This window comes from Mustela putorius, unplaced genomic scaffold (genome assembly GCF_011764305.1).
Source record: "Mustela putorius furo isolate JIRA1106 unplaced genomic scaffold, ASM1176430v1.1 tig00003987_pilon_pilon_pilon, whole genome shotgun sequence".
Classification (NCBI taxonomy): domain Eukaryota; kingdom Metazoa; phylum Chordata; class Mammalia; order Carnivora; family Mustelidae; genus Mustela; species Mustela putorius.
Genome location: NW_025422126.1, coordinates 4,725,887 through 4,748,587, shown reverse-complemented (window position 1 = coordinate 4,748,587; position 22,701 = coordinate 4,725,887). Strand labels below are relative to the sequence as shown.

Below are 22,701 nucleotides of genomic sequence, written 5' to 3'. Positions count from 1 at the left end.
GTATATACTGTTATGTTCACTGCAACATTGTTTATATAGTGAATAAATGTTCACCATGCAAAATTCCCATCAATAAGGACTATATTTGCTTATATATTCAAATTTTTTTAAAAGATTTTATTTATTTATTTGACAGCACAAGTTGGCAGAGAGGCAGGCAGAGAGAGACGAGACGTGACCTGAGCCGAAGGCAGAGGCTTTAACCCACTGAGCCACCCAGGCGCCCCAATATATTCAAATCTTTTACAAGAGAAATGTATCTACATATTAATTTATGTAATTAAAATAGAAATAACTGTCTGTGGGGAGGGCGGGTGGGATTCTAGTAGAGGAAGGACAGGACTCACTAGCAGACTAGCTTACAAACCAGCTAAGTGCAAGTTTTATAAAACTCCACCCCTCCTACACAGAGCTAACACTGGGTGGGTCACAGAATGTATTTGGGCGAAGCGGGCTTTGTTGCCACTCAAATCTGTTTCCTCAAGTAAATGAGGAAATTCTCTATTATGCCTATTAAATAGGCATAATAGAGAATTATTATTTTCTTGGCGCAGAGAATTAAATGAGGGATAATAATATAAATAGCAAATAAAAATTATTAGCATTTTTGAACTATTAAAACTATTATATTTATAATGTATATATGTAATAAATACTGTCATACAATATTTATGAAGCATTTAACTCAGGCTGTTTGGTTCCAAAGTTTGCTCTCAATCTCTAGGACACACTGCTTTCAAATCCCACTATGCCACTTACTAGCTGTGTGGTTTGGGGCAAATTACTTAACATCTCAGGATCTATTTTTTCTTCTGAAAAATGCATGTAAAACCTTCCTCATAGGCCTTAAAACTAATAAATGTAGACCTTCCTCATAGACTTGTTGAAAAAATTAATTTTGGTAAAGAGCTTAGGAAGTGTCTGGTACATAGTAAGCATTCACTAGATGTTAATTGTGTGCTAGGTGCTCTCCTGAGTTACATTTTCTCAGTAACCCCATTAACTCCCCTTCACAGAAGAGGAAATAAAGGTTAGATTAGGGGCTAGACTTTCTTTTTTTTTTTTTTTTTAAGATTTTATTTATTTATTTGACAGAGAGAAATCACAAGTAGGCAGAGAGGCAGACAGAGAGAGAGGAGGAAGCAGGCTCCCTGCTGAGCAGAGAGCCCGATGTGGGACTCGATCCCAGGACCCTGAGATCATGACCTGAGCCAAAGGCAGCAGCTTAACCACTGAGCCACCCAGGCGCCCGGGGCTAGACTTTCAAGTGTGTCTTATTCTTAGGTATATACTGTTCTGTTCTGTGCTCTCCTGATCTTCCACTGCCTGGTATGATGCTTAACAAATAGTAAGTAACTATTTACTATGTAAATATTATGGATTTGTTTGTTTGGCTGGCTTTTTTAGTGTTTTACAAAAAGGAGGTTAACCAGTGCACCTTGCCCACAGTGTTCTAGATTGGCATGTTATTTTAGTCGTTCAGCTCTGGAGCCGACAGCCATGGAGCTGTAATTTAAGGTGGTCCATGCTTGTCCAGAACAATCTATACCTATCTCTGTACAGAGGCTTGGTGCCAGGGATGAGTGGAGAGACTTGGCTGGGTGTCGCTGTGGCTCATGAGTTGGCCATTCCCTGCAAGGTCCTTGGCTGGGGACTTGGCCTGTGCTCAGTACAAAGTTGCATGGTAATGTGTTTTACTAGGTGAGTAATAAGAGATGCTTCCCAATCTCCCTCCCTCAGGTAAAATTTCCAGGCTAAGTCCTTGAGCTGCTGACTAGAAATCCAAAGAGAACTGGAGCCAGTTCAGGTTGAAACCTTATGCTTCCCACTGTATAGAATGATAGGGCTCTCTGCTCCAGCAGGGACTTACAGCAGGCAGAAGTGGGAGGAATTCTTTCCTCCTTTAGCAGCAATCTTCTGAAGAGTTTTCATTCTTTGGAGCTTGGGCATCTTTCAGAGCCTGGGCATTCTGTCTAAATGGTGACCTAAACCTGAAATGACTAGGAATGAAAGTTATTCTGGGGGGATTTATAAGAACTCAATGAATCATTTCAGACTCTCCAGGGAGATCACATATTTGAAGACATAAATGACACAAAGAGGTCAAAGTACACATTAAACTAGCGCAAGACACTTTGGCCACTTGTCTTCAGTGCCTTTCCGGCAGGTCTAGTTCTAGACCCAACCAATGCTTGCACAGAGAGCTTTCCTTCCTTACGTAAACCTACCCTTTTAGAGTCCACAGCTGGCAAATTCCAGCCTTCTGTGGTGGTGGCAGAAGAAGGCATCCTTAGCCAGAGGAAGGGAACTAAAACATGAAGCTGAGGAAACTGTTGGCCTTAACTAGGAAGACTGCCAATTCAACCCCATTCAATCTTCCTGGAAGCTAATGATCTACACAAAATGTCAGTTCTCAAAATCTCAGTAACGTGCACTAAACCAGAAATTGAGTGAACTGGAGCAATCCCTGGCTGGCACTGGCTAACCTTGGAAAAGTCTGCTTCCCTCTTAGGCCAGTGATCTCATCTTTTTACAGATGAGAAAAATGAAGACCAAAAACAGATTATCCCAAAGGTTGTATACTGATGGAGCCAAACCTAGCACCCAGCTGTTCTAAATCCCAATCCACTGACCTTCCCTCTTGTCCCTCCTGCCTACCCCTCATGTTATCACAGAGATTCTAGGCACATTCAAAGGAACATTCAAAACTAAAAGTATGCTGAAGGAATGAACTAGTGATAGACACAACAACATGGATAAAACAGGGTAAATCAAGTCAGTCACAAAAGGGCATATACTGTATGATACTTATATGCACTTCTAGAAAGGCAAAACTTCACCAAAAATGAGATTAATGATTGCTTCTGGAGAAGAAGGACTCAAAGAAAGTAAAGGAACTTTCTGGTGTTATGAAAGTGTAATCTTGATAGAAGTATAGGTTTCATGGGTGACTGCATTTTTTTATAAGATTTTATTTATTTATTTATTTTAAGGGGTTGGGATGGGAAGCAGAGGGAGAGGGACAAGCACATGGAGGGCTCAACCCCAGAACCCTGAGATCATGACCTGAGCTGAAATTAAGAGTTGGATACCTGGGACACCTAGGTGGATCAGTAAGTTAAGCGTCTGCCTTAGGCTCAGGTAATGGTCCCAGGGTCCCCCTGCTTCTGGGAAGCCTGCTTCTCCCTCTGTCAAATAAATAAATAAAATCTTTTTTTAAAAAAGGGCTGGACACTTAAGGGGCACCTGGGTGGCTCAGTGGGTTAAGCCTCTGCCTTCAGCTCAGGTCATGATCTCAGGGTCCTGGGATCAAGCCCTGCATTGGGCTGTCTGCTCAGTGGGGAGCCTGCTTCTGCCTGCTTGTGATCTCTCCCTCTGTCAAATAAATAAATAAAATCTTAAAAAAAAAAAAAGAGTTGGACACTTAACTGACCCATCAGGACCCAAGCATTTTAAAAACTGATCATTATACACTTAAGATCTGTTGTTTCATTAAATTATATAAATATAAATTATATCTCAATTAAAAAAACTTTTTAAGAAGTGTGCTAAAGAAGTTTGGAAGGGAAAATAATCCAATATTTACTGAGCACTTGCTAGCCCATTTGTATATATTATCTCCATCTCAAATTCCTAAAAAGGGAGTATTCCCATTTTATAGATCAGAAAACTGAGGTTTATGAGGTTAAAATAATTCACATGAGTCCCTAAGAATAGTTAAGTATAGAAAATAGGAATAGCCTAGGTTTCTCTGACTCTTTCCTTTATAATAAGTTGTCTCAGGGAGGGTGGGAAAGTCATTTTCAACCTTGTGCAAGAAACTTACACTCCATTTGACTTCACTGCCATGTGATTCTAGGAAAGTCCATTTCCTTCTGGACCTCACTGGAGAGAATCCGATGAAGCTCATGATTGTTTTGTAACTCTGAGGTTCTAGTAATCAGAATACCTCCCATCCTTCTTGACAGGATAAGGCATTAGAAGCAATTTCCATTTATCTCAGGGCAGACTAAGGAGTAACAAAAGCTCTTTGACTCTGGTGAGAGGATAAATCATCAACTAGGTCAGTGACAGGAGAGCTCCAAGGTGAGGGAATCCAGTTGCCTCCTATTCAAGAGAAAAACCTGACTCATCCCTCAGTGATGTAATGGAAAGGGATGGACTGGGAATCAAGAGATCTGAATCCTGTTCCAAGGCATGCCTGTGAGGTGTGCTGTGACCTTGGGTAAAAGCACCCTTTCCTGGGTCCCTAACCTATACCTGCTAAAGGAGAGGGTTAGGCTAGCTGGGTCCTAATGTTCTTCAGCTCTAGTGTCTTGTCAGTTTATTAAACCCTGTGTCCTGCTTGCACAAATAACTAACAAGGAAAAGTCAGAAACAAAAAGAATGCAATTTTCCAGGTTCTAAATAGAGTCCTCAGGACATGGGGACCATGTGTAAGTATTTGTATACATCTGTTTATTCATCTTGATCTTCCTGTCTCTATACATCTCCCCAAATTACACTCATCCATTAGCAACTTCTCTTTTATCTTCCCTAAAAGAGACTCAGCAATGAGTAATTCTACAACCAAAATACCAGTTCTGACCTGAAAAATTTTGCCCAACCTCCCACTGGGCTTCACTTGAAAGCAGTGGCCTGCTGAACCTTCAGTGTCAATTCAGAGAAGCATTTTAACTTAAGGTAACTGCTATTTTGACAGCTCTCCCTTAGTGTTATACCTTAGAAGGAAATCTGAGTGTCCTATTGTTGCCTTTAGAGACCAACGCAAAGAAACCAAAATAACTTCAGAACTGCAACTGTTGAGTTTTAGAAAAGTACATGCAATGCTAAGAATGCTCTGGGCTCCCACAGACCTCAGCGTAGGGGTACCCCACAGCAGCAGTGGAGTACAGGAGAGAAAGATCTGTCACTTATTAGTTATGTGACTCTTCAGGAGAATGAAGTTACTTTCTATCTCCAGACCTCAGTTTTTTCATCTGTAAAACTGGGACAATACCATCAACGTCAATTTTTATAAAGTACATAGCATAATGAGAGCTCCGTATGTGTGAGATACATACTGAGATACACATACTCATACATAGCCTTTTCACACACACCAATACCCATTCACGTGCACACGCATATATACACCCTAAAAGACTGGTGTAAGGATTAGAGCTCATGTAGTACCTTGCACAGAGTCTAGCTCAATAAATGATTGCTATTATGTACAAAAGTATGAACTCACTAATACCCAAAATAGGAAAAATATCAGAGGTCACTTAGACTAGTGGTTCTCAAAGAGGTATCCTTGGACCAGTTGCATGAGCATTAGCATCACCTGGGAATGTGTAAGAAACGCAAATTCTATGCCCTCACTCAGGATTTACTGAATCAGAAAAAATAAGGGTGGAGTCCAAAAATTTGTGTTTAAAAAGCCCCCCAGGTGGTGATTTGGATGCACACTTAGTTTGAGAACCAGTGACTTAGATCAGGGTTTGACAAACTATTTTTAGAAAGGACGCATGATGAATGTTTTGCTTTTACAGTCTGTGTCACAACTATTCTGCCAGTGTGAAAGCAGCCCTACACCATATGTAAGTGAACGACCATGGCCCTGTTCCAATACACAGGCAACAGAGCTTTAGAACTAAATATAGGTGGTAGTTGTATAACATTGTGAATGTATTAAATACCACCGAATTATCTGCTTTAAAATGGTTACTTTTGTGGTTTGTGAATTTCACTCCAGTAGATAACTTTTAAAAAAAGAGGCAGTTAGTGGGACTTGGCTTACCAGCAGGAGTTTTCTGACTTCTGACCAAGATCAACCTTAATTCTTTGTGTAAACTCATTCCAGGTAACCTTAATTAGCAGTTATGTAACATCTCCCTGAATGACGAGTCACTCACTACCCACAAAGTGGTATTTTTTCACTACCGCCAGACCCTGATTCTATCTGGAGAGGTTTTTTTCATATACAGAGCCAAAATCTCCAACCCTATGCCTTCTATCCATAGGGAGTTTACTTATGTTATGATCCTCTGTTTCACTAAAAGATTCAATGCCAGATTGCTTGAAAGGATGAGATCACTCTAACTGGGGAAATAGTGAAGGGAAACATGCTTCCGTGCTAAAGAGAAAATATAATCCCTTAAAGATACTCCACAGGGGCGCCTGGCTGGCTCAATTGGTGGAATATAACTCTTGATCTCGGAGTTGTGAGTTCAAGCCCCACAACGGGTGTAGAGATTACTTAAAAATAAAATCTTAAAATAAAAATAAAAGATATTCCACAGGATGGACTGACTTCTCACATACACACATGCCCTTCAGCTGTAGATTTTTATTAGATGGAGAATGTCTTAGGTTGGCCCAAAGGAAAGTGGTGAGAGTTGGGAAGCACTCCTCTTTATAAGAGAGGAGGCATTCCTGGCTAATGGGGACTGGTAGTTATGATAGCTAAAAGTCAGGGTCTTCTGCTTAACTTTGACCACTCAATATCACGAGTCCTGACATGAGAGTCTGCAGTGAGCTAGTTCAACTTGGCCAACAGTTCTTCCAGCTCTGGCCGAGCTTTGAACCTTCCCTTGAAGTCTTCTTCAGTGTGCTGGGGAGAAGAAAATGAAAATAAGGGGGAATTACTGCAGAGCTTTCAGTTATTCAAATATACACAGCATTAAAAAAAAAAAAAATCCATCAGCCAGCTCTGTGGGGAATGATTCAGATTTGACTAGACTTGTATTAGATACCAGACTTGTATTCGATACCAAGGATTCTGAATCGGACTTCCTCCCTGCCTAAAGAGAACCTAGAGTCAGTGAGAGAAGACAGACATATAAAGAATGAATGTCAAATGCTATGAGTATCTCATTAGAAGCACTTAAAGAGACACAATGCCCAAATTCTCCATCTACGATCAGAAATAACAGACCTAGGGACTGGAATATTTAAGTCAGTATGACCAGCGCATTTTCCCCTGTACACAGATCTGTGTGAAACCCAAGTAACAAGAAGAGGACTGATAAGCATGGGCTTAGAACAAGGACAGGTGGATACAGCCGACGGCATCAGTCAAAAATGACCTGATGGATCTGTGTCATAACAATGCTTAGCTTGGCAAATGAACCCAAATACTCAGTGTTTAGGCTGAGGTTCCTAATGTTTTCCAAGTTTTCTATGCCAGTTTTCCTTCTGATTGGCATTCGTTTCTCAGCCAAGCCTTGAAGATCCAGAAAACTCCTCTTTAATTTCCGTATTTGTGTTCTGACTAGTTATACTGTATATAATCTTGAATCATGTTCTTTCTATACACAATTATGGGCTCACCCCTAACATCGGAATACTGTGACGGAGTTCAGCTCCTGTGGTCCTTTCAGCATCAGCTCTGATGCACTGGAAGGGCCAGTAAAATGATTACGGTAAAACCGGTCTGCACAGCTTTCTTGTTTATTATCCACATTTCTGTCCTGTTTCTAAAACCAGATGCTCTTATCCATATTTTGAGCACAGGTGGGCCACCAGGGAGCCTCTTCTCAAACTAGCACCTACCTCCTTCACTGATAATCTCACTCCTTCGGGAAGATTGCTTTGGATTATTTCCAAGAAAATCTCTGCAAATGTAGCACTCAAACCGCTGATCTGCAAAAGGAAAGGAGATGAGAGACGGTAGTGAAAGCCAGGTGACTGGCAGACATGGCACGGGCTCAAATATCAGCTTCAGCAGCTACAGGGCCCATGGGTGGAGGGTTAACACGCAGAGCTGGTTTCAGAGCCCAGCCTCTACAGGATTTCTCTTGTCATCAGTCAAGGGATCTGCTTGCTGACATAGTCATGGCCCCAATATCTGCCCCTGTAGACAATGGATGTCATAACTCGACTAAGAAGTTATCAAGTCCAGGACGATTTTCTGATTCAACTCAGATTTACATATAAACCTGATTGGTGTCAGACACTGTGTGAAGAATCCAGAGGTGAATCAGATGTGTGGTACAGAAACATGCAGGGGGCTGCAGGAACCCACAAGAGAAATCTCTACCTAACTTGGGAGGTGGGGTCAAAGACAGCCTCCAAAAAAGGTAACTTCTAGGTGGAGTCTTGAAGAAAAACAGGAGTTTATTAAAGTAGGTGCCACGCTCAGGGCCACCTGGGTGGCTCATGGGTTTAAAAAATAAATAAATAGGGGTGCCTGCATGGTTTAGTGGGTTAAAGCCTCTGCCTTTGGCTCAGGTCATGATCCCAAGGTCCTGAGATCAAGCCCTACTCTCCCTTTCTGGCTGCCCCTCCCCCACACACATTTGCATATACTTATATAGAAAATCTTAAAAAAAAAAAAAGTAAGCTCCATGCACTGCATGGAGCCAGGTGCAGGGCTTGAACTCATAACCCCGAGATGAAGACCCAAGCTGAGATCAAGAGCTGAGCCCTTAACCAACTGAGACACCCAGGCACCCCAGTACTTAATTATTTTTTTTTAATATATATATTTTTTAATTTATTTATTTGACAGATCACAAGTAGGCAGAGAGGCAGGCAGAGAGAGAGAGAGGAGGAAGCAGGCTCCCTGCTGAGCAGACAGCCAGATGTGGAACTTGATCCCAGGACCCTGGGATCATGACCCCAGCCGAAGGCAGAGGCTTAACCCACTGAGCCACGCAGTGGCTCAGTACTTAATTATTTTTAAAGTTAGCATAGATTTAAGGTGATACCACCTAAACATTCATCTCATTATCTTGCTGATATACCTCTTGAATGGATCTAAAAGGGGTGCTGTTCATACATTAGAATATTATTCGGCAATAAAAAGGAATGAAGCGCTGACACGTGCTACAACATGGAGAAACCCTGAAAACATGCTAAGTGGAAGAACGGCATAAAAGACCCTATATTGTACGGTTCCGTTTAAATGTCCCGAAGAGGTAAAACCACAGAGGCAGAAAGAGATTAGTGGTTGTCAGAAGCTGAGAAAAGGGGGAGAAAGGAGTGACTGTAAATGGGTAGTTTCTTTTTGGGGTGATGAAATTGATTGTGGTGATATTTACATTAACTGTGAATATATTAAAACCCATTTAACTGTACACGTTAAAAGAGTAAACTGTGTATGAATAAAACTCTCAATAAAGCTGTTATAAAAAAGGTGATATTGGGCACCTGGGTGGCTCAGTTGGTTAAACGACTGCCTTTGGCTCAGGTCATGATCCTGGAGTCGTGGAAGTCCTACATCAGGTTCCCTGCTCGGCAGGGAGTCTGCTTCTCCCTCTGACCCTTCCCCTTCTCATGCTCTCTCTCTCTCATTCTCTCTCTCAAATAAATAAATAAAATCTTAAAAACTTTTAAAAAAGCGGGTGAAATTAATTGTGAATTTTTAATAACTCTGGGCACCCTCATGGTAGTGTGGTTCTCGCCCATCTGTCTCTGCAGTAAAACAACAGAAACCATGGCTAGATTTAAAGGGAAGCCACAGAGGGGTTTTGCTCTCAGCATCGGGCTCTCTGCTCAGTGGGGAACCTGCTTCCCCCTCTCTCTCTGCCTGCCTCTCTCCCTACTTGTGATCTCTCTCTCTGTCAAATAAATAAATAAAATCGTAAAAAAAAAAAAAGAACTAAAACCTAAAGAATATTATCATTCAAGATGCAGCCAAGAGGAAGAGAAGGGCATGGTAGAAAAAGAAAAAAGCCGGGAGAGAGGCAAATATGTTTCAAGGTTCTCCCAGAGTACCTACCTGAACCACTCGCTCATGGGTGGTGAGAACTGAGTCCGGGAGCATTTTGCTGCCTTGGTCCTGTAGCCGCAACACCTCCATGGTTTTGGTGGGCATAGCGTAACTGTAGGGAGAAAGAGGGGGTTATGAAGAAGGCTCCCTTAAGTTAGTGCCACTTCTACCAGGGGAGTCCCTGAGTACAGACACTGCTGCAATGCAGTAGCTCCTGGAATCTAGGGCTCTTCCTCTGCAGCCAGAGGGAAGGAACCTGCTCCTCCTAAACCTTCTCCAGAAGCCTCTTAACTCCCTGAGGGAAAAGACCATGTAGAATACCTTTCTGCATCCCCAGTTCTTGCCTGACACAACACTGAATAAAATCTGGTGATTAATAACTTATTTGCTGCTACTAAAGAAAAGCCAGTTCTAAATGAATCAGTGTCAGGGCACCTGGGTGGCTCAGTGGGTTAAGCCTCTGCGCCTCTGCCCAGGACCTCTGCCTGGTCCTGGGATCAAGCCCCGCATCAGGCTCTCTGCTCAGCAGGGAGTCTGCTTCCCTTTCTCTCTCTCTGCCTGCCTCTCTGCCTGCTTGTGATCTCTGTCTGTCAAATAAATAAAATCTTTTAAAATAAATAAATAAATAAAAGAATCAATGTCATCACTTTGGAGGCTAACCTTGGGTATGTAACCTCTTCTGGAGAAATGAGGCATGAAACCCAACTGTTTTCAAAGAGCAAGATTTCTCAACCTCAGCACTATTAACATTTTAGACCAAATAATTCTTTGTTGTGGGGGGCTGGCCTATGTATTCCTAATCGCTAACCACAAGATGCTGGTAGTACCCTCTGAAGTGGTAATAATAAAATTATCCCCAGAGGCGCCTGGGCAGCTCAGTTGGTTAAGTGTCTGACTTCAGCTCAGGTCATGATTCCAGGGTCCTGGGATTGGCCCTGCCTCAGGTTCTGCACTCAGTGGGGAGGCTGCTTCTCTTCCTCCTTCTGCCCCTCCCTCTGCTCATGCTCTCTCTTTCTCTCTCTCAAATAAATAATAAATAAAATCTTAAAAAAAAAATCATCTCCAGACATTGTTAAATGTCCCCAGCTTGAGAAATACCATTGTAGAGATTGCTTGCTATGACCAGCTTCATAGCAGTAAAAAGAATACTGGAGTTGAGGTAAAATCTTAGCCCTGTAGCTTATTAACAATATTTACTAAAGCAAGTTACTTGTCTCTCTGGGCCTCAGTTTCTTCCAGAATAAAGAAGATTACAATCTAGGTCCATATCAGTGTGTGAAGATCAGGCACAGTGATGAGATAGGATCAATGGCTACACAGAAATGTGGTACTGCTGCTGTGTTTGTCTTATCAAAAAGTTCACCAAAATGAAGATAAGTAAAATAACAACAGTAGAATTCCTGAATTTTCATGTCACAGAAAGTTTCATCAATTGATAACAAGGGGGATGGCCCTCTACAAAATGAATAATGGAAATAACAGAAAATGGATGAGAGACACAACAGTCAGTCCTGGATTTAAATATTGGCCCTGTCAATACCTATTTAACGCTGGACAAATTAATTCAACTTTTGAGTCTCAGATTCTTTAGCTACAAAACGGAGATAATAAAGATAATAATACCTAGTTCATAAGATTGTTGCAATGATTAAATGACATTACATGAGCAATTTGCCTATCATAATAGGCCTACAAACGCCAGTTCCCTTGCTCTTACAAACAGTAAATCCTAGGTATTACAAACTCTTCCAGGTAACCTCCCTAAATAACATTCCTTCCCACTTTCCTGCACAATATCTGACCTCCTCTTCCAGTTCAAATTTGGTAATAACTTCCCTACATAAATAAGGACACATTCATAGTCTTGTTATGGAAGAGCAAATAAAATAACTATGCAAAGCTTTCAGGAAAGTAAAAAGCACTCCAAAACACTGTTTTTCCTTCTTGACATTCTGCAGATAAGACTGACTGACTGCCACTGAGCATGCATTTTATTCTTCCAACACTTGCTTTAGCAAGATGTCATTTATTTGTTTGTTCATTCATTCATTCATTCAACAAACATTTACTGAAAGCTTGTTCTGTCCTAGGCATGCTGGTGGGCAATAGGCAGCCTATGCTTTTTTTTTTTTTTTTAAAGATTTTATTTATTTATTTGATAGAGAGAGAGCAAGAGAAGCAACTCAAGCAGGGGGAGTAGGAGAGGGAGAAGCAGGTTTCCCCCTGAGCAGGAAACCTGATGCAGGGCTCGATACCAGGACCCTGGGATCATGACCTGAGCCCATGACCTGAGCTGAAGGCAGATGTTTAATGACTGAGCCACCCAGGTGCCCCCAGCCTGTGCTTTAAAGGAGCTTGCTAAGAGTGTTTTGGAGAGGCAAACGTCTTCACTACAGTAAGACAAAGGCAATAATAGGCATGCAGTGAATATTACAGGGACAAGAGAGAGAAGGGGGCTCAGAGAAGACTTCACAAGTGAGATAGGCTTTAACCAAGATGTAGAATAGGCCTTTGAGTAGTTAAGAATATAGGTAATTTCTCTTTAGTGTCTATACTTTTCTGTACTTTACAAATTTTCTGCAATAAACATTACTTGTGGGGGGCACCTGGGTGGCTCAGTCATTAAGAGTCTGCCTTTGGCTCGGGTCATGATCCTGGGGTTCTGGGAACAAGCCCCACATTGGGCTCCCTGCTCAGCAGGAAGCCTGCTTTTCCCTCTCCCTCTTGCCCCTGCTTATGTTCCCTCTCTGGCTCTGTCTCTGTCAAATAAATAAATAAAACCTTAAAGAAAAAAAGAAGAAGAAAATAAACATTACTTGGATGATCAGACAGGAAAAAAAGAAGGGAAGAAATGAAATAACATAATGTCAAAAATCAATCTAAAATGACAAAATAATGCTACCTTTGGGGAGTACTACCTGGGAAGGGACACAGGGGAGCCTGCTGGGTGCTAGGAAACTTAGATATCTGTGGAGGCTACTAAATATAAATGATACCTCAATTTTACTTTTTTTAAAGATTTTTTTTTTTTTTTTATTTAAGAGAGACAGAGCATGCGTGTTCGTGAGTAGGGGCCAGGAAGCGCAGAGGGAGAGGGAGAATGAGAGAGAGCCTCAAGCAGACTTGTGGGCTAGCACGACTCCCCATGCAAAGCCCCATCTCATGACCCCAGACCACGATCTGAGCTGAAATCAAGAGTTGGATGCTTAACTCTGGCTGAGCCACCCAGGCGCCCCGTACCTCCATTTTAAACAGTGTAAGTGGACTTCAAGAAAAAGGGGGTGGGGAGAGTAGCCTTACAGAAAGTGATGCTGAGCCATGCTTTTATTCTCCATAAAACACAGGGGCTAGATCAGCTTCAGGCTGGGAAGCTGCTCCCACATGAGTTGAGATTTCCGTCTCCAGGCAGCTGCTCAGAAAGGGAGGCAGGCAAATTAAGAGACCTGCAGGCCAGGCTTCTTCCTCTACCCTCCTGGGTGAATTGCAGCTGCATCAGTGCAAACCATTTATAGAACAAAAGCCAGCACACCGCTCCCCTGCCCAATTCCATCTCAAGGTCAGAGCCCTACCCTGCCACTCCCAGAGGAAAAAATGGATCATGATGAAATGAAAATAAGAAGAAAAGAAAATCATTTCATCTCTGAAAAGCTGGGCAGTGAGAATGCCCAACAATGGTCTGAAAACCTCAATCAATGCAGGGCAGTGAGTTGCTGAAAACGAACATCTCTTTGTGCTCTATGCTATTTGGAGCAAAGAGCAGAAAAGAGACAAAAAGCAGGACATCATTCAGTCTGCTATTCTAGGAATCATGTCCATGACTATTGAAACTCAGTCCAAGTCAGTGAATATTTATTCAGTGCTTACTATGTGTCAGGGATTGGGCAAGGTCTTAGGGTTAAACTGTTAATGAAGACAGGAACAGTCCTTGCCTTAGAGATCTTAGAGTCTAAGAAGGAAGGTCAATAATCATCAAGTAATTACAAGGGCAAGGAGTGGGCACTATGAAAAGGAACTTACATAACCTTTATTTCTCCTAAATATATAACATAAAGACCTAATTTGATGAGGTGCTCTGAAGAAGTGACATCCAATATGAAGCCTAAGAAAGCAGCAGGGGTTAGTTACATAAAGGGGAAAGAGTATTCGAAGTTTTATAGAGAGCAAGCATATGCACAGGTCCAGAGGTGGAAGGGGATAAAAAACAAAGTCCATGTTAACTGGAGGGAGAGGGAGAGGGAAATGGAAATGAGATGAGAAGCAAGCCCAGGCCATAGGGCACCTAGCAAACCATGTGAGAAACTTTAATTTTGACCCTAAAGGAATGGGAACCCAGAGAAGGATTTTAAGCATGGTTGTAACCTGATCCTATTTCCATTCTAGAAAGATCACACTGAAAGCTGTGTGGAGAACCAATTATGAGGAATTAAGAATTTGAAAAAAAGTGGGTTCAAATCCAGACCTTGCTTTGTATTAGATGTCTGACCATAGGCAAGCGTCTATTATATTAACAACAACAATAATAATAGCAGCCAAATGTTGCTGGGAACAGTTATAATATATTTAATATTATAATATATAATATTATATATATATATATATATATATATATATATATATATTAGCAACCTCATTTTACAGATGAGGAAACCAAGATACAGAGTTTAAGTAAACTGCACAATGCCACACCATAAGAATGCTGCAGAACAAGAGTAAAACCCAGGCAGTCTAGCTACAGCTTTCATTTGTGAATATGTGCAAGGTGCTTTTTTGAATTAAGCAACATTATACAAAAAAGGCCAGAGTGGTTGGCTAATAGTAGGTGCTCAACAAATGCTACTGCCTCCCTGCCTTTACTCAAATGAAGCCAGAGCTTTCCAAAGCCAGGTTTTAAAATCAACACATTTTAAGAAGTCCTTCTGAAAATTTAAAGTGCTATTCCAGAGAGCTGACCTACTATAGATATGATAATATTCTGTAAATCACATTTAATGCCTCTTTGCCACCCCAAATCTCTGCCAGCTAAAAAAACAAAAAACAAAAACCCATTAATTATTAATAACAGTATTATTTATAGGGCATTTGCAATGTTCCTGTCTCTCTGCTACGTGCTATCATATACTACTTATTTAATTTTCAGAACTTAAAGTTGTAAGAAAATTATCATCCCCATTATATAGATGAGGAAACTGAGGTTCAGAATTTACCAAGGTCAGTTGCCACTAGCTGGTAGAACTAGAATCTGAACACAGGCAGTTTGATTCCAAAGCCTGTGCTTATAACCATTTGTTACTCAAAGTATGGTCTGTAGACAAGCTGCTGGTGAACAAACTGCTTGTCATCAGTCTGTGACAAGTTAAGAAGCAGGCAACAGGCACTAATCATGCTATTTAATTCAGCAAACTTTTTTTTACAATAGCGAGACTTTCTGGATGAAGGATGCAAAGCACTAATGTACATTTTGGCATAAGCTTCTGATACCTTTGCAGAGTGGCACTTTGAGGAAGCATTGCTCTAAATTATTATGCTATTCAGCCTCCTTGAACTGATACTGCACTTTATCCTTCACTTACCACCTTGCACATTATGCTGTGTGTACACACACACACAAACACTCCCTGAAATCAGGGACATTCTCCTCAGTCTCCTCTAGTTGGGATGTCTATCTAGTACAGTATCTACCACATAATAGGAAAAGGCTCAATCAGTAGTTTTTAAATTGATTTTAATTAAAGCACTTCCAGTAAACTTTAGGAAACATATCCCATGTATACCACACAACTGGATTGTGCAGTCATATTCAAGAATCTGTCATTCTTTCAACAATGGTTTTAATGTTCCCCATGTGGCAGGTCTTGTGTTAGATGCTAAAGAAATAAAAAAAGAACACAGTCCTCGCTAACCAGCAGGGAGGGGAGCTGACATATGAATAGGTTATTACAGCCCATAGCACTGAAGTGACATATAGAAGTGTGTGTCAAGTATGGAAAGAGCAACCAACTCTCTGGGGTATCACGAAAAGATAAAGCACATCTTTAGTCCTAAAATAATTGAAGTACTATCAGCTGTGAGAGCTAAAGTCACAGCTTATTATCCAATCTTCTAGACAGCATGTTTAGCACAGTTACACCAAGTTATAAAGGTTATAAAAGTTCAAACTTAGGGGTGCCTGGGTGGCTCAGTGGATTAAGCCTCTGCCTTCGGCTCAGGTCATGATCTCAGGGTTCTGGGATGGTGCCCCACATCGGGCTCTCTGCTGAGCAGAGAGCCTGCTTCCTCCTCTCTCTGCCTGCCTCTCTGCCTACTTGTCTGTCTGTCAAATAAATAAATAAAATCTTAAAAAAAAAAGTTCAAACTTAGCTTAAGGACTAAGACCTCCTATAATTAAAAATACTGGAGTCAGGCAGAAATGGGCTAAATCTAGGCCACTTACTGGTTCTGTGACTTCTGGGTTTTCTGAGCCTTGGTTTCCTCATCTGTAAAATGGGAATATACTACTATCTAATGAGTAAGAAAGTATAACTCTTGCCATATCCACATATTGTGCCAGTTATTACCTTGCCACAATGACAAACCACCCAAATGATTATTTATTAAATATTTTTCTTTAAATCAATTCACTTAAAAAGTTAATTTAAAAAATAAACTTTTGGGGCACCTGGGTGGCTCAGTGGGTTAAAGCCTCTGCCTTCGGCTCAGGTCATGATCTCAGGGTCCTGGGATCGAGCCCCACATCGGGCTCTCTGTTCAGCGGGGAGCCTGCTTCCCCTTCTCTCTCTGCCTGCCTCTCTGTCTACTTGTGATCTCTCTCTGTCAAAATAAATAAATAAAATTTTTTAAAAAATAAACTTTTTATAGAGCAACGGGAATTCATGTTGCTGATGAGAAAAAAAAAACAGTATATATACCCACTTTGGAAAATAGTTCGGCAGTTTCTTATAAATTTAAAAATCCACTGCACTTACCATTTGACCCAGCAATTACATAGAGAAATGAAAACTCCTGTTCTCACAAAAACCTGTACATGTTTATAGTGGCTAAATTTATAACTGCCAAAAGCTGCTAATAACACAAATGTCCTTCAACCATGGAACGGATAAACAAACATACAACCATTCAATGAAATGCTAATTAGCAACAAAAAGGAACAAACTACTTGATCCAGGCAACAAAAGACCTGAATCTCAAATACATTATCCTAAGAGAGAGAATTCAGACTCAAAAGGAAAAATACTGTATATTTCCACTTACATCACCTTCTGGAAAAGGCAAAACTATAGGGACAGAACACAGATCAGGAGTTGTGAGGGACTGGGGGGGAAAGGGAGGGATTAACTACAAAGGCAGGAGAGAACTTCTTGGGATAATGTAAATGTTCTGTATCTTATAGTATGATGGTATTTACTGCGTGCATTTATGAAAGCTCAGAAAATTGTTCACTAAAAGGGTGAACTGTACTGAAAGAGTGCATTTGTGAAAGCTCAGAAAATTGTTCACTAAAAGGGTAAATTATATCTCAATAAGCCTGACTTTATATTGCTATTATAAATGGAAGACCCGGGGTGCCTGGGTGTCTCAGTGGGTTGAGCCTCTTCCTTCAGCTCAGGTCATGATCTCGGGGTCCTGGGGTCAAGTCCTATATTGGGCTCTCTGCTCGGCAGAGAGCCTGCTTGCCCCCCCTCCCTCCCTCCACTGCACCTTCTTCTCTGCTTACTTGTGGTTTCTCTCTCTGTGTGTTAAATAAATAAATAAAATCTTTTAAGATAAATAAATAAATAAATGGAAGACCGGGGCTCCTGGGTGGCTCAGTCATAAGCATTTGCCTTTGGCTCAGGTCACGATCCCAGAGTCCTGAGATCAAGCCCCACCTTGGGCTCCCTGCTCTTCAGGAAGCCTGCTTCTCCCTCTTCTGCTCCCTGTGCTTGTGTTCCCTCTCTGGTGCTCTCTCTCCCCATCAAATAAATAAATAAATAAAATCCTTAAAAATAAATAAATAAAAGAAAATAAATGGAAGACCAGTATCAGCTGCCTTCAAGAGAAACTTTTTTTAAAAAGTACAATGGGTGGGGCGCCTGCGTGGCTCAGTGGGTTAAGCCGCTGCCTTCGGCTCAGGTCATGATCTCAGAGTCCTGGGATCGAGTCCCGCATTGGGCTCTCTGCTCAGCAGAGAGCCTGCTTCCCTCTCTCTCTCTCTGCCTGCCTCTCCATCTACTTGTGCTTTCTCTCTGTCAAATAAACAAATAAAATCTTAAAAAAAAAAAAAAAGTACAATGGGGTGGCCTGGATGGCTCAGTTGGTAGAACACATGACTCTTGTTCTCAGGATCATGAGTTCAAGCCCCACTTTGGGCCTAGAGCTTACTTTAAAAAAAAAAAAAAAAAAAAAAAAAAAAAAGTATAATGAAAAGAAAAAAAATGTTGTAAAATTTTAGCTAGATACTATGCTAGCCAAAGACTCTGAGTCTGAGGCCTCTTCTCCATTATGAAGATCAGGAAGTGGCTAGAGAGTGGTGTTAAGGACATACCAGATCCACACACAAGAATTTCTCCTTGACATAATTAGGTTGAATGAGAATTAAAAGGGAAGAAATTTCTCAAGATGTGATTTAATGTTATTTAAAGTCAACTACAGGGTATCCCACACTTTCTGAAACATGGAGATAAGATATGTAAAGTGCCTGGCCTGGAATAGATAGCCAGTTAAGTGTTAGTTCTCCTCCCCTACAGTTTTCCAACAAATCCAAAGAGCAAATGAGAAGCAAAGTAGGCAAAGAAACCCTAAATTAATGGGGAGATAAGCCTTGTTAATGGACCAGGGGAATCAAAATCAGTGTCAATTCTCTTCAAATTGACCTACAGATCCACCATAATCCCAATAAGATTCCATCAGTTTCCTTTATGTAGAAATCAACAAACTTATTCTAAAATTTTTATAGAAAGCCAAAGGATCTAGAATAGCCAAAATAATTATGAAAAAAAAAAAAAAAAACAAAGATTAGTTTCAGTAATCAAGCTACAGTAATCAAGACAATATGGTATTGGTATAAGTTAGATACATAAATCACCATAATAGAATGGAGTCCAGAAATAGACCCACATATGCATGGTTAACTGACTTTCAAAAAGTGCTAAGACAATGAGATAAAGATAGAAAATCTTTTTAACAAATGGTGTTGGAACAACTGGATATTTAAATGAAGGGGAAAAAAAGAACTTTGACCCATATCTTACACCATATACAAAAAAACAAAAACAACTAAAAGTGGATCATGAACCTAAATGTAAAACTTAAAACTATAGAACATATAGAAGAAAACACAGGAGAATATCTTTGTGATCCTGAGTTAGACAAAGTTGTCTCAGATATAATACCAAAAACATGACTGATAAAAGAAAAAATTTATAAACTGAACCTCATCAAACTTATAAAAAAGTCTGCCTTCCAAAGGACTCAGCTAAGAAGATGACAAGATAAGTCAAAGACAGGGAGAAAATATTTGCAAAACACATACTGTAAAAAAAAAAAAAAACAACCACCTGGTATCCAAAAATAGAAAAAGAATTTCCATAATTCAATAATAAGGAGACAAACAACCCAATTTTAAAAATGGACAAAAGAGTTGGACATGTCATCACAGCAGATATAGAGGATGCAAATAAGCATATGAAAAGATGTTCAAAATCATTATGTACTAGGGAAATGAAAATCAAAAACTATGAGATACCACTCTATAAGAATAGCTTTAGAAAAAAAACTGATGATATCAAATGCTGACCAGGAAAAGGAATTACTGTAACTCACACATTGGTAGGAAAACAAAATGATGCAGCCACTTTGGAAAACAGATGTTGGTTTTTCATAAAGTTAAACATACAGTCACCATACAACCCTCAAGTCCCAGGCTTAGGTAGCTATCCAGGAGAAAAGATATATGCCCCACAAAGCATACAAGAAGATGCTTATGACAGCTTTATTCATAATCACCAATACACTGGAAGCAATGCAAATGTACATCAACTGGTGAGTGGATAAGGCAATTAAGGTCTACCACTTAATGGAATACTACTCGGCAATAAAAATTTCTAAAAACATGGAAGAATCTTAAATACATTATGCTAAGTGAAAGAGGTCACACACAAAAAGCTACACACTGCATGATTCTATTTACATGATGATCTGGAGACTTAAAACAACAGGATAGAAAATCAGTTGTTGGTTGCCAGGGATATGACTACACCTGGGCACCAGGAAAATTTTGGAGTTAATGGAACTGTTCTGTATTCTGATTGTGCTAAACTATATGCCTAAAAAGGGTGAATTTTACCAAATGTAAATTATGTTTCAAAACCTCATTTATATATAAATATACAACTTCTATGTATTTATATATATAGAGAGAGAGAATGTATATTTATAAATATATATTTATAAATTTCAGGAATCAAATATATAATCAATATATCAAGTAACAATATATATAAATATATATTTGTAAATATATATTTATACAAATATACTCAATTATATACAAAATTTATATACAAAACTACAAAGCAGAGCATGCTACTCACACCAAGAATATCCCATGTAAAGGCTTCCTTCATACCTTTCCTCAACTTTAATGGATAGATGGTTACAGAGGTTGTGAACATATTGGGCATAACTCTCCACCACAGCCATGTCGTATGCAGTCAGGTGAATGTTTAAAACCCCATATTCATAATCTGTCCCCAAATTAATGGGTCTCACTTCCACTTTTGCCCTCTTCTTCTTGGGCTGAACAGAAAACAAAAGGAGAAAAGGAGATAGGAAAAAAAAAAGGAATTACACAAAAAATTCTAATCATCCCATCTTGATATCAAAGAAATTAATCTTTCAAATAAATTTGTTCACCATTTTTCTCTTAGGTTACCTTACCTTCAAACTGAAGTTCCCTTGGGAAGAAATGGGTAGCTTCCCTTGCTAGTCTGGGCTGTGACATCAGCCAACGAAAGGAGAGGGAATATTGCTGGCACTACTTTAACACAAATACAAGTGACTATCTTCTGCAATTAACTTGTTAGGAGACTCATCCCCTTTCCTGGTCCCCTCAGCTTCCCAATTTTCAAATTGGTGGAGTTATGCCAGATAACAGATTTTTTTTTTTCTTATAAGAAACTCTTTTTTTTTTTTTTTAAAGATTTTACTTATTTATTTGACAGACAGAGATCACAAGTGGGCAGAGAGAGGAAGGGAAGCAGGCTCCCCGCTGAGCAGAGAGCCCGATGCAGGGCTTGATTCCAGGACCGGGGATCATGATCTGAGCCAAAGGCAGAGGCCCTAACCCACTGAGCTACCCAGGTGCCCCTGGATAACAGATTCTTAATCTAGAACCCATTGAGGGATTTCAAGTAGTCTATCAACCCCAAAATTTATATGCAAAATTTTACATGCATGCATATTTTTCTGAAAGAATTCTTAGCTTTAATCAGTATCTTAAAGAAATCAATTGCAAGGAAACGCAGCATTAGATATCTTCCAGCCCTCCTAGCTTTGAAATTCTGCAATCATTTAGTCTTCCTTTTAAGAATTGAGAAGTAGGGCGCCTGGGTGGCTCAGTCGTTAAGCATCTGCCTTCAGCTCAGGTCACGATCCCAGGGTGGTGGGATGGAGCCCCACATTGGGCTCCCTGCTCAGTGGGAAGCCTGCTTCTCCCACTCCCCCTGCTTGTGTTCCCTCTCTCACTGTGTCTCTATCAAATAAACAAAATCTTTAAAAAAATTTTTTTAGTGAAAAATTTATTGCAATATAATATTCATACTGAAAAAATGCATATGAGTACACAGCTCAGTGAATTTTCCAAAGTGAAAATACTGGTATCATAAGCATCCTGAATAAGAAATAGACCACTATCAGCACTCCAAAACTCCTGTCCCCAAACTGATAACCACTATTCTTACTTCTAAAACCATCTGCCTGTTTTTAGAATTCATGAAAATGAAATGATAAATTATGTTCTCTTTTATATCTGGTTTCTTTCATTCATTATATTTGTAAGATTCATCATGTATTAGCTGAAACAACAGTTCTTTCCTTCTCATTCCTCTTGTGGTGTATTAAATGAATAGGCAACAATTTATTCTTTTTTACAACTGATGGAAATTTGGGTTGTTTCTAGTGTGTGCCATAACGAATTGTACTGCTACAAGTAGCAGTACATCCCTCTTGGTTCACGTTTCAGTGAACACGTGTATGCATTTCTATTGGGGATATACCTAGAATCTGAACTACTGACTTAGAGAGTATGCATATGTTCAAGTTTAGTAAGTACTCTAAAACAGTTTTACAAAGATGTTTCCAATTTAGTATACCACGAGAATTAATCAGAGTTCTACATCCTCTACATTCTTGCCAAAACAAAACTTAGTGTAGTCAGGTTTTCTGGTTTTAGCCATCCTGGTTGGTATGAAGTGATAATGAATTTGGGTTTTAACTTGCAGTTCCTCTAAGTCTATTGAGCCTGAGCACCTTTCCATTTGGATACTCTCTTTTGTAACCTGCCTATTCAAGTATTTTTTAAAAAGATTTTATTTATTTATCTGACAGAGAGAGACAGAGAGAGCACAAGCAATGGGAGTGGGAGAGGGAGAAGCAGGCTTCCCATTGAGCAGGGAGCCCAATATGGGGCTTGATCCCATGACCTCGGGATCGTAACCTGAGCTGAAGGCAGATGTTTAATGACTGAGCCACCCAGGTGGCCCTGTCAATTCATGTATTTAGCCCATTCTGCCTTTCTTTTATTGATTTGTAGAGATTCTTTCTATATTCTAGATACGAGCCTTTGTTAAATATACATGCTGCAAATATCTTCTCCCTCCTTGTAGCTTCTCTCTTCATTTTTTCGTGGTTTATCCTGATGAGCAGAAGTTCTTATTTTTAATGTAGTTCAACTTACTCATTCTTTTATGATTATAGTTATTTTTGTGTCCTGTTTAAGAAATTTCTATCTTAAGATCATGAAGATATTC

The 22,701-nt window shown here is 40.0% G+C and overlaps 1 protein-coding gene across 2 annotated transcripts in view; it reads right to left on the bottom strand.

Moving 5' to 3' along the window:
• Positions 1-6,316: 6,316 nt before the first annotated feature.
• MRPL48 (mitochondrial ribosomal protein L48) overlaps positions 6,317-22,701 on the bottom strand; it is a 55,956-nt gene continuing 39,571 nt past the window's right edge. The window contains exons 5-8 of one of the 2 annotated variants that reach the window (XR_006604211.1): positions 20,266-20,470; positions 9,707-9,809; positions 7,537-7,626; positions 6,317-6,595 (exon numbers count right to left, since the gene is read on the bottom strand). Coding sequence is in view for 1 of the 2 variants with exons in the window: in XM_004768083.3 (XP_004768140.1) it covers positions 6,521-6,595; positions 7,537-7,626; positions 9,707-9,809; positions 20,301-20,470 (438 nt within the window). In the remaining variant the exon portion in view is untranslated. The remainder of the gene's footprint in view (positions 6,596-7,536; positions 7,627-9,706; positions 9,810-20,265; positions 20,471-22,701) is intronic. The other variant, XM_004768083.3, reaches the window with a different exon arrangement.